This window comes from Urocampus carinirostris, chromosome 18 (genome assembly GCF_059441175.1).
Source record: "Urocampus carinirostris isolate Australia breed hairy pipefish chromosome 18, RoL_Ucar_1.0, whole genome shotgun sequence".
In the NCBI taxonomy this organism is placed as follows: Eukaryota; Metazoa; Chordata; class Actinopteri; order Syngnathiformes; family Syngnathidae; genus Urocampus; species Urocampus carinirostris.
The window spans coordinates 16,337,875-16,356,465 of NC_142366.1; the positions used below are offsets into that span (position 1 = coordinate 16,337,875).

General features: G+C 38.6%; 1 protein-coding gene across 2 annotated transcripts in view; it reads left to right on the forward strand.

The window, feature by feature from the left end:
* Positions 1-18,591, forward strand: part of pdcd6 (programmed cell death 6) — a 31,274-nt gene that overhangs the window by 3,043 nt on the left and 9,640 nt on the right. For both annotated transcript variants that reach the window (XM_088322345.1, XM_088322346.1), the window contains exon 2: positions 10,591-10,652. In XM_088322345.1, coding sequence (XP_088178471.1) covers positions 10,591-10,652 — 62 coding nt within the window. The remainder of the gene's footprint in view (positions 1-10,590; positions 10,653-18,591) is intronic.

Sequence of the window (18,591 nt, forward strand, 5' to 3'; positions counted from 1 at the left end):
AGAGACAAAGAGCAACAAAGGAAGAGAAAAAGAGAGACACGGAGAGTGAAGGAGACAGAGACGGAGAGTGGGAGAAAAGGGGTAGGAGAGAGAGAGAAAAAAAGAAATACAAGTAGAGTGTCTTTATTTAAGGGACCTGGCTTTGGCAACATCAAGTTGACATATTTCATTCTGTTTTTCTCTTGCGCTTCTCTGAGTGTTGTCTCACCGGCCGGATTCAATCCCTTAGCGGGCCTGATCTGACCCGCCGGCCGCCTGTTTGACACCTGTGTTGTAAACAATGTGAATTATTGCATAATCTTTTTGTAATAATATGATATTTTTACTTTAATTTTTAGCTAAACTATACTCTCATTACCAAACATGAATAAAAATATTATCCCATTGTCAGAAAATGGCGCTCATTTTATATTTTTCCAATTTTATGATATTTTCACAAGATACTAATCATATTGCCAAAAAGTACTTAATACTCTTACACTGTGGTCAGAAGTCAAGTCAAGTCATGTTTATTTGTGACGCCCTTAATCACAAAGAGTAGTAGACTATTACTTCACCATCCCCTGATCTAAAACACACATGAGGGCAAGGAAAAACTAAAAAACCCCAACATGAGGAAAATGAAGTGAAACCTAGTTTGGCTTTGGGGCCGGATCTAGACTTTCTGTTCTCAGGTGGTCCAGAAAAGTAGAAGAATTTCAGGTTTTTAGCTTAACGTACTTTTTCAGTATTATGCTTCATCATTCGGCCTGCTTTAGTGAGGCTCTTTAATTCCACCCGGGGGAGTAAAAGCCCACACTAAACCACAGCCCCGCATTGCATATTACCACATTTTTATTACAGTGTGTATTTTATGTATCTCACTATTTAAATACTCTATATCAACACGTTACATTGGGTATTTATGTATTATATTCCTTTTACTTTATTATTGTTTTATTTTCAACACAAGGACACTGCTGGAAGTGTGAATTTCCCTACGGGGATAAATGAATAAATAAATCTATCTATCTCTATCTCTATTTATATCTAGTAGCCTAAGCCTTCATATTATAATCTATAATGGATAAAAACTATATATTTTCTTACCACGACACATTTATTCACAAACAATGAGGAAAAATGATTTTCATGATTGGCATTGAAAGCTGGATTATTGTAACAGTTGAATCATTGGCGGTTTTACACCTGCACAAACTCAACATGCAATACAAATTCAAGTGGGAGAAGAAAAGGTCGTTTATTTCTTTTTCTAATATTAAGATCTTTTTTTTTACAGAAATTCATGAAAAAAATACTGTCTTTTCCCCAAAAATATGACAAAATGTCACTTATCATAGTTTCCCCCCCTAATTTTATGAAATTTTTACTTAGATTTTAAAATAATTTTTACTCTTTGGGAAAAAATCTTACTCCACTGTCAAAATATTGCTTTCTTTAAAGTTTCACGCAATTGACTTGTTTTCTTTATCTTATGTGAAAATGTTTCTTAAAGGGACAGTATGTATTATTTGACCACCAGATCTCGTTTTATTAAAAAAAGCACATTTTTATCTTTTGCTCATTTGTTTTGTTTTGGTATAATTTTTTGAAAAGCAAAATGATATGCTGCTTACTTTAAGTGTGATTTTTTAATTATTATTATTTTTTTCCAACTGAAATATTTTTACTTCAATTTCTAACTTAATTATCTTTTAAAAACGACACAGTTATCTGTTCTAGCTTTTAAATACTGGTACATGTTTTGAGACTAGGCGGGGAAACCGGAAATGACGTGCAAATTCGTCTTTGGCACTGAATGAGTTAAATTTAAACTTATCTGCTCGTAGAACAATTTCTAAAACTGTGTTTGAACTTTATTTCCCCACTAAAAGTATTATAAAAATACTTAAAACACAATTTTGTGGGTCGGTGTAAGCTCAAACTTTATAGTTACGATAATTTTGGCCACAGTATTTTCTCCTTAAATTATTATAAAAATAGCAAGCTGCTGCCACCTACTGGTTATGAAAGAATATTACAGTGCTACCAAATACTATGAATATTTTCTAGTCTACAACACACGCCAATATCGAGCAAACTACGAAATATGCATTTTTGATGAAAACTATGAAAAGTAATGCTTAATTTTATACTGACAGTGTCGATTGTTCTTTGGTTATTTATGAGGCATTACTGCCATCTGCTGGACACTTGCAGTAACAACAGGTTTGCTGTGCGATGTCTTTTTGGCTAAGGAAAACCTTTTACTTGAAAAATAGGGCTCTAAAATCCAACTATGAAAACATTTTCAAAATCTGACAAATGGATACTTTCTGGAATAATATTTTCAATGTTAGTAGTTACCCTGATGACTTTAATATTCCACATATACCCGACAATGGCACTCTCATAACTGTCGACGTATGTAATTTTTTCGTATTTAATACGTTGTTTTGCTAAAATGTAACAATACAAACAAATTCCAAAATTAATAAAAAAAAATAGAATGTAACATCCGATTTTTTTGTGTACCTTAAATGGGACGTTGTTTATTATTTAATACCTCATAATGGTATAAATACCTCATTCATTAATAAAAAAAAAAGTATGGATTTGATATAGCAAAAATACGTTACCTATCTTATAAACGTGCATTTAAAAAAATACAAAAGCTCAATTGTTAATTGTTTGAAATAAATTGAGCCTCACCTTAAGTTACCCAACATGATTGCCCACCATCTTGCTGCTACGGGTACCCAGAAAGACCAAAAATGCTGGGGGTAAAATGAGAAAACAAATTGTGCGGTTTGGTCAATATAAGTCTTTTAGCACTCGTTTGTGATTGCACAGCAGAAAACACGGACATCTAGAGAGAAAATATCACAGTTTTTGTCAGGGTCATTGGCACACGAGAATGGAAAACCCAGAAAGTAACACTGAGTCCAGATGTAAACTAAAATCCTGAAATAGTGTCTATATTCAATGTTGTTCTGTTCTTGGAGAGTGGAATGTCTTTCTGGGAAAAAATGCTGAGTCAGATTATTCTGTAAGCATTTTTTACATATATATATGCATGTGTGAATTGTATATACATTCATAATATGATAAACAATAAATTCTAATTGATTTAATAATATAATAATAATAATAATAATTTCCTTGTATTGTCATTCTGTGTAACAATGTACACAGAACGAAATGTCGATTGCACCTGACCCGTTGTAGCGAGCCCATGCAGCCGCAGCCAACAGAGGGCGCCGCCGACCACTTTTTAAGTCTTAGGAATGACTCGGCCGGGGCGCGAACCACCGACCTCCCAGTCTCAAAGCGGGCGCCTTACCATCTAGGCTACTGAGCTGGTATAATATGAAAATAATATTGTACTTATATTGTATGAACATATTTTCCGTCCAAATTTATCATTCTCAATTGAAGTTTTTATTTTTCCCTAAATGGATAAAAAATAAAGTAAAAGATTTTCTTTTTTTTTTTGAATATCTTTAGAATAAATCTTGAATATCTTAAATATTCATCATAGGTTTAAAAATATTTTAAATCACATGTAAAGAATATAAGAAATAATGTTCTTATTTTTACTTATCAGTGTTTACATTATCATAGTCAAGTCAAGTTATGTTTATTTGTATAGCCCTTAATCACAAAGAGTCTCAAAGGGCTGCACAGACCACAGATTATTGCGAACCAAGGACTATTATGACACCATCTCCTGATCTAAAACCTACATGAGGGCAAGGAAAAACTCAAAAACCCCAACATGAGGAAAATGAAGAAACCTTGAGAAGGGAGTTTCTAGCAGGCCAACCAGGGTTTAATTGGTCCCGCCAAAATCTCATTAACTTATACTATTGAAACTCTATGTACACGAGTGCGGGTTATACACAAACAAATACGGTATGTGGACTTTTTGTGCATAATTATCCATTCTAAGGTGAAATTTTAGTTTCCTGAAACACACCGGACGAGGTCTGACGGCACCTCAATGCACCATGGCAGATTGGTTGAGAAACAATGGTTTATTTACCAAATTGGAAGCAGATTTCGGTGACTTCATAGTCTTATGTAATACTGCAGATGCAGTGGTTCATTGGAATGCAGTAGGCTTTGCAAGGCACGCAAATTATTTATGCGTGATGCATCCGCCCCCCGCTAGAAAAGCAGGCCCTTTTCAATGATTTTTGTGCACGCTTTTGGAGTGACGGAAAATCGCAGCGCGCGATTCTCGTGAGGCACAGATTGTCGTCCTCACGCGAGTGAGCTGCTTTATGCGCTGCCTCTTACGGACGAGGAGCTCTGGAATTCCCTTGGTCACGTGATCGGAATCAATAGCGCTTGGCTGAATCAGGAGGCCTCTTGTCATACATACAAAATGAGTCACCATAAGGAGGTTGCGCTTTAAGGAAAACCCATCTGTGAAAAAGGAGCCGAGTTAGCTGCATGGAGTGTATCTCACTCATTACCTGAATGAGAATATCGGGTTTCATAATTGGTATGGAGTAGGGGTGGGCGAACCATAGCCCTTTAGCCACATGGCTTTTTCAGGCTTTTTCATTCGGCCTGCCGGGCTTGCTGGTAAGAAGGTTAATCCATACCTGTCAACCTGTACGGTTTTGCCGTACAAAGTACGTTTATTATGGATTTTAAGACGTGTATGACGTACAGGAAAATCTGTACGGAAAAACGCAAATTTGTCAATTATGGGTACCATCCGGTATACACCGACTATCACGAAACGGCAAATCAATCAAGTCAAACGAGTTTGCCGCGGAAGCCTCTATCTCGGTATCGTTTTTTTTTTCGTTGCAGACTAAGCGAGCGGTTTGATACTACTGTGCGCATGCATCTGCCGCCTCTGATTTCATGTGGTAGTAATGAAAGGAAGTCCGTCTCTTTTTAGAGAACCGGCTTTTTTTGGCTCAACTCATTAAAGAGAGCCGGCTCTCAAACGAAAAAAAGGAAGAAAATTAAAAAAGACAGGTTTGTGGTTATCCCTTTAATCATAATTTGAATAAGAAAATGTGTTACAGTGGGACCTCGGTTATCGCGGTTAATGGGGACCAAAACCACACGCGATAAGTGAAAATCTGCGAAGTAGCGGCGCACCTTAAAAAAAATAGAAAAATAAAATAATAATTATTATTATTATTATTTTTTTATTATTATTATTTTTTAGACCCGGTTAACGACGCCCCTTCAAAAATGCTTACATTTTATTTATTTATTTTAAAAAATTATTTTATTTTATTATTATTATTTTTTAGCCCTGCGAAGCTCTGAATCCGAGAACGTCGAAGCGCGAAGTAGCGAGGTCCCATTGTATTCTACTTAATTATATTAGCATGTATTTTTCCTTCTACAGTGAGCATCCAAGCGACTTCATTTTTAAACTTTTTTTTTTATAATAAACCTCATTCATGTCGAGCAACTCAGGATCTCACAACAAAATGTTCATTAACAATATATATGACATAACGAAACGCATGTACAATATAACATGTTAAACTACATAAATAAACACGTTTGAAAAAAATATATATGGTGTAAGATTATTTTGTATTTTGTAAGGGAAAATACGACAGTTTGTAAGGGCTTGGAGCCATGGAGGTTGACAGGTATGTTCATCTTTGCATGAACGTACCAGGACCAAATTAAACTGCATAATCACAGCTTTTACTTGCTTGTCAATGTTTGGCCAAGGTTGGGTAACAAGCGCCTATCAAGACTTCTCCCTGCCACAGAGCACTCCTTCATGGAAGTTTTTCATTTCCCGAAGACATGAATGTTCATTTTATTCATGTGTATGTGCAAATACGTGTGTTTGGGGAACCCTCAGTACACAAGTAAAGCCTATTACATACATATATAAAATATGCAAATTATTATGCAGACATGGCAATACAACCAGTCATGAATGAAATATCTCACACAGAGGCAATTTTAGGTTCAGAGCTTTGGGGGTGCAGTGTTCATTTTACCTCTGAAAAGTGGGGACACGCATGCTCAAAAATCTATGGGTCCCAACAGAGATCTATGGGTCCCCAAAATTTAGTGTTTTCGAGGTTGAAATTGTAAATCGGTGCCAAATATATAGTATAAATCTATATATTCATTCAGTTTTAATCATCACAGTTAATTGGTAATACAAATCAGTTATCACTTCAAGATATTTCAGTTCACAATATTGTACATTATACAAAATAATATTGCTGAAATAATTATATTAATCTATATTTTTATTCAGTTTTAATCATCACAGTTAATTGGTAATGCAAAGCAGTTATCACTTCAGATTTTTCAGTTCATATATTCTTCGTGGTTTGCTGTCCCGCCACAGTTGTAATGCCTTCTCAAGGTCCAATTGTTTAGTAAGATGCACCTTCATAAGCTGGTGTTGTGTAGCCTCCATTATCATGCTCCTCATAGCGTAACCAGAAATATAATTGAGTCAATTTTGGCAGAAAAGCCATTTTCTTGCTAGGAGTATATATTTTGTTTATTTTCTTTCGTCGAATCGTTCGCTTTAACACACGTGTTTTCCTTGCCTCCACGATCTTCCGGAGAATTTCTCCACCGTTTTTTTCCTGAATTATTGCCGTTATTATCACGCTCTGCATTATGTTTCTACTTATTACTGACACTGAAGAAATTACCAATTTTGTGTTGATTTTCATCTAATACTGTTTTTTCGGAGGCATACTTAACCTTCACCTTCCTTCGACGACAACCACCACAACAATGACGTAATCTCGAAGCAACGAGATCTCGTTTGCCGAGATCAGTGTGCAGACGAAAACTCGAACCGCGAGACCAAAACAACAATGGCGGATCTGCCTGACTAAAAGTTTGGTGTGCGGTAAATCTTTGCAAACGGGTAATAATGACAATTTTGTGTCAAAAAAGTTACGTCCCGGGGACGCACGTTGATTTGACACTATGTGTCCCCAGCAAAAATGATGCGTCTAAGACGCAGGGACCGGGCAAACGAGAACACCCCGGATGTTGAGCACCCAGAGTGTCTAGCTGGTTATTAAATATAATTTCCCTCATGGTGTTTTTTTACAGAATGTCGCTGCTGGTGCTGGAAGGATGACCACACGCATAGCTTACACGCACGCAACAATCAAGCTAGGCTGATCATGGATGCATTTGATTCAATGCAGCTAAAATGAGGATTAGTATCTGTAGGTTGGCCTAGGGTACTTCCCCAAAAGTGTGTATATCTAAACCAGGTGGTATCCCGTTTCTGTTTCAAATATTGGTAGAATAGAATAGAATATACCTTTATTGTCATTGTTACAAAATGGGTTGAACATATTGTGACAACGAAATTGGACGTGACACTCTAGAGTCACATTTAACAGTGAGGACAAAAGAAAACAAAGAAGATAAAGGAACAAAGAAGATAAAGGGGTGTTTTTTTCTTTCTCTTTCTTTGTTCTGCCTAAATAAATGCAGTTTGGTGGGGGAAGGGCTCCCCAGAGTTAGGAGCGCGGCTAAGGAGACGGACGTGAGTAAGTTCCTCCTCTCCTGGCCCCTCTCCAACTGCAGTTGTAACAAGTCGAATGCCTGGTGTATCTTTTTTAGCCTTAGCAACTTGTAAATAGCGCTCCCACATGTAAGAGGTCGATTAAGACCCCACAGTATCTGTTGCCGATAACAAAATCATGGTATTGGGTGGTAATAGTTATTCAACATGACCACTGTGTAACATTCGTTCACAGTAATAAACTGGAGTCTCCACAGACTCCGCCGCTATGCTGACGGTGGCAATAGCCGAGTATGAATCAAATGGACTGAATAATTTCATGGGAGTGGAGTATTCCCGACGTTGTGCTGTTCTCAATTTTGTTTTGTTTTTCTTTTTTTTTTTTAACTGGCGTGTTTTTAAATTCATATTTAAGCCTATCCTGTCTTTCATTAAGGGAAAGAGAGTTTTAAAAATGCTATAATTTTTAGGGGTGCTTGGGTTAAATTTGGGGCTGGTTTTGCCTATGGTCTCACATGAGATAGTAAACTGTCCATTTAGAAAGCACCAGACAGTTTTTTTCCCTTACTTAGAGGTTTGCCCCAATTTTCCCCGACAGCCTTTGCTGAAATTCTCAATGTTTGTTGGGTTTTCATTACATTGGCATGTTGCTGATAAACAAATGAGTCACATTTTGGTCAGAGGACTTTTTAAGAACTGTGAGGGCCATAAGATGTGTCAATGGCGGTTTAATCATGTAATGACTCAGGTGATGTTTGGTCATAAGACCAAAGGCCGTTTCAACTATTACTCAGTACAGCCATTTTGTCAACAAGAACATGACGGGAATGTATGTTTCATCCATTTAGCCGCATGTCGAAGTGGATATTAAGAAAACATTATAATTATAGTAAATTCCGGACTATAGAGCGCACCTGATTATAAGCCGCACCCACCACATTTCGGGAGGAAAACCGATTTTGTACATACACAAGCCGCACCTGTATATTAGCCGCATGCGCCCACATTGAAAAAATGCAATACAAACACAAATTTAACTCATACCCGACACAGTCCAAAAAAACACAGCCGGCAAAATGAACGGAAAATGATACCGGTACTTAAGTTTTGATGCAGACTTGCAGAGTCCGGGTGCCCGTTGAAAGTAATCCAAGGAAAAAAAGTGTATATTTCCAAAGGTATGGGTGGGAAAAATATATATCCACTATTGTCGGCCGCGTCCACAAACACGTCTCACCTTTACTCCACTTCTCGTCAGCCCCCGTTTGCTCCGCCCCTTCTTTCTCATTTGCCAGTGGAAAACATATCAGAATAAGTCTCTAAAATAAATACATTACAAAAATATACAGTTGCAAATACATATTATACATGGTTACACATATTTACAAAGAAAGACGGTACACCGAGAGAGCTTTTAATAATAATATTATAACTTTCATCCCAAACCGTGCCTGTGAAGGGTAGCAAAACGCTACTAGGAACACGCTCGCAACACGTACATGTAGAAAACACGGTAAACCGTCCTCATCTTCCTCCTTATAACTGACGTCATCAAATTTTCTTTCCTTCAGTATGGGAAAGAGACTTTGTCATATAGACGTTGTCCCACGCTCCCTTATTCAAAAACACGCTAGCAACACGCTCGCCAAGTAAAGTTTACGTGCAGTAGCTCTGTTTCCTTCCATATCGGACTGCTCGATTGCGTTTAGCTTGAAAGTTGCGTCGTGTGCCTTTCTTTTTGCAATTTGCATGATGAGGATATGTCTACGCTAATTTAATTTGTGCACAGGCTAAGAAGTTGCAGTCTAAATCTTACCTTCTGTACTCGAGCGCCGCTGGCGGCCGTTAGAAAAAGTACATAAATTGGCCGCATCACTGAATAAGCCGCAGGGTTGAAAGTTTGGGGAAAAAAGTAGTGGCTTATAGTCCGGAATTTACGGTAGTAATGTCTTTATTGTCATTGATAACATTAAAAGTAAACATCGTTTACGACAAGATTAGATAGCTCCTCCAGGATAATATTTCCTACCAGACCAGGGTGCCCTGAACTTTCACTGCTCATTGAACTTAAGCCTAAAATCTTCATTGCACTCAATAAACGTAACTTGTATTCAATCGTTTAAAATCCTTTATAGTCAAATGTATAAAATCCTTCAATGGGAAGAAAAATGTCTCAAAAACAAATATATTGGCGATAGATTCAAGATCTAAATATAATACGTCTTGTTCAATGCACTCACTGGATAAAGATCTCATCTGTGAATCCCAGTTGCATCTTTTTCTTTTAATGGTCCTGGATACATGTGAAAATTGGCTTTAAAAATCCTAAAAAAGTGCTTGAATTTGGCCATCAAAAACGTGCGTGAAACCCGTATTTGGTTTTCGTCACATGATCGTCATTCACAGGCATGCCCATGATTTATGGTCTTCAGGGGGGCATGTGTGTCCCGACGGATCACCACCTTATCGTGGTGGGGCACTTTGCGCGTCTCCATGACCCCTAGAGCTATGTCGGCGGGAGTCTCGTACTCCTGGTAGGGTTACCCAAGCCGAACAGGTCGAAGGGTAGAGTCCAGACTAAGAGTGATCCCAAAAGCTGGTGGCGGCACGCTTTGAGGCGGTTTCCTACAGACCTGGATCCCGTTAGCCGCCTGCAGTTGTAGAAAGATGCCGGTCGTCTAGGGTCGCCCTTGCCACTGGAACCATCTTCTTTACAATCAAGATAGTGGCGTTGGGGAAAGCGCACCCCTTACGCCACTTTAAAAACCGTCATTGCGCAGGTATCCTCTTTTACCTGAGTCTCCGACCACAATCCAGGATCGGACTGTTCAAACATCAGCAGACTCACAAATAAAAGAAGATGGTCATCATCGAATCGATGGACAACCCCAACCAACGAGGGGGGCATGTGTGCAATGAACAAAACGTCTGGTGTGCACTGCGCCATTACCTGAATTTCATTCATCCTCCGAGAACCGCTTGAGAAGTACGACGTGCCCAGGAGGATAATGTTTCAGTGGTTGCCCTCTTCAATTTATGTCAGAGCTTGAAGTCGTTCATGCAGGTGATATCTAATCTGTGCTTTCCTCCCATCTCCTCCGCAGGGTCGACAAGGACCGCAGTGGGGTGATATCAGACTCAGAGCTCCAGCAAGCCTTATCCAACGGTACACATGACTTCCTATATTTCATGATTTCACTCTATGGGTGCACTTCAATGACCCTCAGTTTTCGGCATATAGGTATTCGGTGGGGTTCATGTCGGAAGTCGAGCAGTCATAATTAATGCTTTATTGAACATTAAAAGCATTTGATAAGTTTATTGTGTAGTAGACACTCAAAACAAGGAGAGAAGACATAAATGAATTGATAACTTGTCATGCAAACAGGTGATGACTGTTCAAAGAAACCTTCAATATGCAAAAAAATAATCGATGTGTTCTAAAGGTCCTCCCCTAAGCCCTTTCTCCTAGGTTACAAAAAGCAGATCCCCCCCTTAAGGTGTGTATGTATCAAAGAACGGCAACATCATTGGCCAGTAGTGACAATGATGAAAACCTGCATAATAGTCAAGTCAAGTCAAGTCATTTTTATTTGTATAGCCCTAAATCACGAAGAGTCTCAAAGGGCTTCACAGATTATTACACTATATTACACAGACTATTTTTCAGAATATTATTATACATTCCCCTGCTCTGGAGCCGACGAGAAGAGTAGGTTATTATATTATATTATATATATATTAGGGTGGTCCTTATTTTTCGACTTTTAAAATTTCATGCTCTGACCCCTTGAATATGTTCCAATATATACAAAACGTAATTAGGCAAAGTTTCATCAAAATCAAAGGATATTTAGAGGTCGCTCAAGGCCTCTGAAATTTTGGTATGAAAAATAAGGATTTTTCGCACATTATATCAGACCTAGTGTACAAAGTTACTTTTATAAGCAATGGACTGAAATTGGATGTTCTAAAACGCCGTACACATAGGGTTAAGATTTCCGTTTTTTTCTCGAAAATTGCCAAAATTTTACCATTTTGGGAAATTTCAAAGTCGTTGAGCTACCTCTAAATATTATCCAAATTGTTCAAAATTGCACACAGTGTGTTTTTATCGATATAGGAACATATCTGGGGGGTCAGAGCCCAATATTTCCCCCAAAAAAATTTCGACCCCCATTAAGGACCACCCTAATATATATACATATATATATATAGTCAAAACAATCAACAATAGAATAGAATAGAATAGAATAAACCTTTATTGTCATTGTTACAACATGGGATGTATTGTGACAACGAAATTGGACGTGGCACTCCAGTTCCACATTTTACAGTGAGGATAAGGAAAACAAAGAGATAAAGGAACAAAGAAGATGTTTTAACTGTCTTTGTTGTATAGGCTTTGTTTTCCTCCGGAGGGGGGGTGTATGAGGGGGTGAGGGACAGACAGAGATGGGCGGATCCGACTAGATGTTTGATCTTTCGGTCCAGTGTTTTTTCCCTAATTGCTCAGTCCACGTGTTGAATGGATTTGGGAAGTACAGTCCTTAAACATGCCCGATTAAAGTCGCCTGCGACGATAAAAGCTCCGTCGGGGTGTGCAAGCTGCTATTTATTGATAACAGCGGGCAGGAGCTTTAGCGCTATACTAACGTCAGCATCCGGTGGAACGTTAGCATCCGGTGGAACGTAAACAGCAAGCACAATGACCACAGTTAGCTCTGGTTGCCAGCCAATCGCAGGGCACACAGAGACAGACAACCATCCACTCACTCATCCACACCTAGGGACAATCCGGATCGGCCAATTAACCTGACATGCATGTTTTTGGAATATGGGAGGAAACCCACGCAAGCACGGGGAGAACATGTAAACTCCACACAGGAGGTTCGATCTCATGACCTCAGAACTGTGCCGTACACGCGCTAACTACTGCCCCGCCGCGCTGCCATATTGAAGTTCCAACCTGTTTTAAAAGGTCCTCCTCTGAGCTTTTTCTTTTAAAGTGAACAAAATGTAGATCAGTCCTACAGTGCAGTGGTTAGCAGATTCGCCTAACACGCGAAATTACTTTGCAGTTGTCCAATAGTAAAAATAGAATTACATTCTTTATTGTAAGCAAGCCTATTAAACTTATCAGCATAACACTTAAAACGTGGCAACATACAGAAAATAAAAACTATCGATATTAGCAGTCTTCTTGTACTTTAGAGTTAGAGCTAGGGGTTAGTGTATTTTTAAATATATTTTGTGCAGTCCTAGTTCACATGCTGCCTCTTCACTTGATTCGCTCTTTGATTTAACGCTAAGCTGCAGAAAAAAAGCAAGAGCTTTGATTTTTGTGTAACAGAAATAAGCAGGTGAAAGGTTTCAGTTTCCTAAAATAGAACATTTGCCTGTAAGATCCCACCCAGCATAGTTTGGTTTTGTGGCGGTGAAAATGGTTTTAATACTTTCCCCATGGATAGAAGATTCGTTAACTGCTTAGACTTTGAGTTGAAGCTAAACGTATCTATTGAATAAGCACCATTCATCACTGAATAACATATGGGAGTGTCAAAAGCAAACTGGAGCATTTGGCATCAAAGGATCCATTCATTCATTTCCTAAGGAAAAGGTAAGGTAAGGTGGAAAGTTCTGTCTGATGGTGTGAGACACGCCCTGTAAATACAAATTATTAGATAGTTGCAGTTTTGTCTTATGGTCACTCATCTGAGCTAAATGACTATTCCATGTTTTAACATATTTGCATCTATTTTTTTGTGAAGGCAAATCATGCAATGCCAATCATAAAACACAGCACCGTAAGGGAAATAAGTATTTGAACACCCTGCTATTTTGCTATTTCGCCCCCTTAGAAATCATGGAGGGGTCTGAAATTTTCCTCGTAGGTTCATGTCCACTGTGGGAGAGATAAACTAAAAAGAAAAATCCAGTAATTATTTTCTTCACTGAAATGTCGTATTTGTATGTTTTAATGGTTTTGAAAAGTAAAATTGCACAAAGCTGGGAGACTGAGACTCCTCTTTTCTGACTTGTAACACTTCAGACTAAAGTGGGAGGCAAGTGGCAGAAACTTTGAAAAAGTTACCAGGGTGTGAATTAGACCCACTGGCTTTGTATATTAATATTTGTGTGTAGGTGTTATGTTTTCAATGTTTTTTTTGTTTTAATATGGGTGTTGGTAATTTTATTTGCAACATTCTGGTAACACACTGCAAAATAATTTAAGATTTATTGTGTATTGATTTAAAGTGTGTTTTTTTTCTAGTTTTAAGACACTTATGGATATGTTTATTCTGTTTTCAGTATTGGACACCTGATGGTAATAACATAGTAATAACACTGTTATTGCACTTTATAAACATTTAAAATGTACATTGCGTAGGGTGACGTTTTTATTTTGACTATTATTGGTCAAAGTCTTTGTTTCAGGCTCACTGTTGTTTTGACTGTTATTTCAATCTGTTCGTTATTTTGACTATCAAGCAGTATTTACATCCTTGTCACTATCGGCCAATCATGTTGCTGTTGTTGTTGTTAGATCGCTTCAAGTCGTCTAAAGATGATCTTTAGGAACGACATGGAACGCTTCGGTTGTGTTACGAGTTCCGCGAATTGGCCGCTACGACAGCGGATGAGGTCAGCTTTGGGTAACTTGTACCGAAGCGTTTGTGTAGCGGGTGGGAGACGCATTCGTCGGCCATGAGGCCGTCCACAGGACACCACGTGGAGGTTGCGTTCCTTGTCCTGCTCATGTTGCTGTTCTTTGATATTCGCACCCTTGGGGCTGATCTGGGTTGGGTTAGGCTTGATCCCTTAACCACTAGGGTCATAGGGGCACCATTTTTTGTGATGCGTCTTGGGAAAGTTCAACCATCTCTAAAGTGTTTCCGAACCGATCTCGAACCGGGGACCTTTTGCGTGCTAGGCGAATCTGCTAACCACTGCACTGTAGGACTGATCTACATTTTGTTTAAAAGAAAAAGCTCAGAGGAGGACCTTTTAAAACAGGTTGGAACTTCAATATGGCAGCGCGGCGGGGCAGTGGTTAGCGCGTGTACGGCACAGTTCTGAGGTCATGAGATCGAACCTCCTGTGTGGAGTTTACATGTTCTCCCCGTGCTTGCGTGGGTTTCCTCCCACATTCCAAAAACGTGCATGTCAGGTTAATTGGCCGGTCTAGATTGTCCCTAGGTGTGGATGAGTGAGTGGATGGTTGTCTGTCTCTGTGTGCCCTGTGTTTGGCTGGCAACCAGTTCAGGGTGTCCCCTGCCCACTGCCCGAAGATAGCTGGAATGGTCTCCAGCACCCCCGCGACCCTACTGAGGATAAGCGGTGCAGATAATGGGTGGAGGGAACTTCAATATCTGAGAGTTTGGCCTTCTCCTGTTCTTGCAAATTCAAAATCCATTGATGTCTTCTCTCTTAATTGTATGTGTCCTTTTTCTACTTCTATTAATAATTATCGGGAAAATTGAAATACTATAGGAAAAAACTGGTAGCAAAATTGAAATTTTACTGACAATTTTACAGATTCTTCATCATGATCAGCACATGACGTTGTGGTCAAGCAATTGATAATAAAAAACATTTAACGTCGTGTTTCTTACATTATGATGACCTTTTTATATTTTATGAAAATAGCAAAATAACAGAACAAATATCCTTTGGATTTTGTCTTTTGTTTCTGGGTCTTCGTGCTCTTGTAAGCATTGGTGTGTGAGTGTGTGTGTCAATGGGTAAGTGTGAAGCACATTGTAAAGCACTTTGGGAGGTCTTCATTGATTTGGAAAGCGCTGTATAAATGCAGACCATTTACCATTTGCTACCCTGGCAGATTTCCTTGTCTCGCTTTATGTCACTTGATTCAATTTACTGTGATGGGAATCATAGCCGTTGAGGCAGAACGCACGATTGCTCACCGTCCTGCCTTCTGTCTCCCCGTCTGCTCCGGATTGTCCTCCTTGACCTTTTCTTCTCGCACCTTCTGCTTTGCACCACGCCTCGGGAACTTTGCAGATGCGCTGTACTTCTTTTATCTTCACGTTGCTTCCGCGTTGAAGCTTCCTTTTGTGCTCAAGCATTTTTTTCCTGATCGTTTTTCTCATCTCAGAATGATTTGGATCTTTTCTTAGATCTTCCTGGCCCACTTTCGTGCCTTCTCAAGTAGTTTGACGCCTTAGGAAATGTTCCATTTCTCAATACAAGAAGATGACGCATGTTATTTTAATCTGCTTCTTCTGACAGTTTTGCTCTTTGCCCATTATCAGTCCATGGTTTTGCGGTTGCAGTCTGTGCACCTTTTATTTTCTTCCATTACTCGGTAGTGTTGGGCACGTTACTGAAAAACAGTCATTTTTACATCCATCCATCCATTATCTGCACCGCTTATCCTCAGTAGTGCTGGAGCCCATCCCAGCCATCTTCATCAATGGGCAGGGGACACCCTGAACTGGTTGCCAGCCAGTCGCAGGGCACACAGAGACGGACAACTCACTGTCATTGCTACAGTTACTAGTTATTTCATTTAAAAAGCAATTCTGCAACTACTTTTTTTAATCACTTAATGTTTATTGTGCTTTTTTTCTCTTTTGAATGTGCAATAAACAGAAAACAAAAGGGGGAAAAGGGGAAAGAGAAAAAAAATGCACTACATTTTATTCAACTCAGGGAAACTCCTGCAAAATTGAAAGTGCCAAAAATAGCACACATTTAAACACTTAAGTGCAGATTATTTAAATGATTGATTTAATGATTTGAAAGTTCTTTTCTCCTTTTTATTCAATCAAATAAAAATGTTTATTTGAAATTGTGAATTTTTTTTTTTCCCGGACTGGCGTTCGTAAGTTGAATTTTTTCGTAAGTTGCTTCAGTGCTATGTTTTGTATGTTTAAGGTTTAAATAAGTATGTTTAAGGCTTCTATAAGTAACTTGTATTGTATTATACTAAAAAATAAACATTCAATAAAATAATATGCACTATAAAGATAAATAAAGTTAAGTTTAACTTTTGGAAGACGCGCTACAAGAAGTCCTCCGTGGTAAAAAGTGGCCGAAAATAGCGTTTCGACCATTTTCTCATCCGCATCAAGCTTTCTTATTCCACTTTTGGAAGAAACGGCTCGCCTTTTCGTTACACTTTACACCAACCATATTGAATGGATGCACGAGATGCTAAACAATAAAAATGTCAAAGTTCTTAGTGCGCTGGAGATAAAGTAAATGGTCTGCATTTATATAGCGCTTTTCAAGTCAATGAAGACCTCCCAAAGCACTTTACAATGTGCTTCACACTTACCCATTCACACACACACTCACACACCAATAGCAGCCATGCAAGGCGCCGACCTGCTTATTGGGGGCATTAGGGATTCGGTGTCTTGCCCAAGAACACTTCGACATATAACACGGAGGAGCCAGGAATCGTATAGACATAGACAGTATAGAATATTTACACACGGACTAGGAAGTAGAAGCTGGATTTCTTTTTTGTATCAATTATGGCTCAGAGGTCATTTCACCATACTTAACACAATGTGTCCTCTCCGAGGGGTTGGATCTGAACCATGTATTCAATTTACTTTGGGTACGTCTTGGATTAGGATTTTAGGCGAATCGTACAGGAAGTTAAAAGGATAATGGTACTGGAGAAATTGAAAAATCGGCTTTGAAAGTCTTTGTACACTGCTAGAATTTGGCCATGAAAAATGTGTATAAACCCTGGAATAGGTGTAAAGATTTGTTTTGATGCTTAGTTAACCTTGTTTGAACATTTGCGTTTAGATTAAAGTCTAGATAAAATGCTCAAGGGATTACCATGTTTTAATGACTTTGGTGCCCCCAGTAAGTTTTCAGGAATTGGAAACTTGCTGAGCACCACACGAGTTATTATGCACACAGAGGTTTGTGTGTCTGTGGGCGTGCACATATACTGTGGTCTCATCATCCTGTTTTTCTGTAGCCATGGACACGTAGCACACTCGTATGTACACACACCCTCACTCCACCAGAAGACAAACTCACGTGGTGCACAGAGAGTGTATTGTCACACTCAGTTTTTCCTCAAGCTAGAAAGTGTGTCATTGGAAACGTCTGAGGCATTGAATTGGTCACTTTTTGCCCCCAAAATCCAATTTCAGAAACAAATGAGGATTTAGGATGATACCCTGCATTTTTGAAGGTATCAGAGAGTAACGTGTTTTCCAGACTCTTAAGTCTGTCCGGGGTATAATTCGCACCAGCCAAAAAAATGCACAATTGAGAAGGAAAAAATATGTATAAGTCGCACTTGGAGTAAAAGTCGCATTTCTGGGGGAAATGTATTTCATTGAATCCAACACCAAAACATACATATCATCTGTATACTAACATTACGTGTGTCTTAGACACACTCCAAACGTAACATATTGAGAGTTATTCAGATAACTCTTGCATAAAGAACATGCTTACACAACTATCGGCTGCCCTCCAAATCACTAAATCCAACAAAGTATCCATCCTCTGTGTCATTTTTACCGGTAAACAACTCCTCCAACTCAGTAGGAAGACAATAAGAAGCTTCACTTCCTCTTTCCACTTCAAGAAAATGTCCCCCACATAACAGGGCTAAATTGAAATGACCAACACTAACCTAGAGTGCCCTCTTGTGGTTTAGTGTGAAAATAACATGTCAAGTAATATACAGTACCGGTAATAATAATTTAAAACTCAATGGTATAACGTGTTAATCATTTCTCATATAAGTCCCACCGAATTATAAATGTTACCCCCGCCAAACTATGAAAAAAAAACTTTGACTTATATTCCGGAAAATAAGGAACTTGTTTTGACAGTTTTGCACCCAGTAAAAGGGAATGGGAAGAATTGAAAATACTGTTGACTGTTACTGGAAATTTTTGCACTATGATAAATTAGTAATTTCATTATATTATTTTTTTCAAACAAAATCAGTGGCATCAGATCTATACATAAATATACAGGGTTACTTTGTTATCATTTTTTTATGTTTGTCCCTTATGTTGGTCCTCTCGTGATCTCCCTGCATGATCAAAATCCATTGATGTCTTCTCTTCTTATTTTGAGTGTCTACTAAACGATAC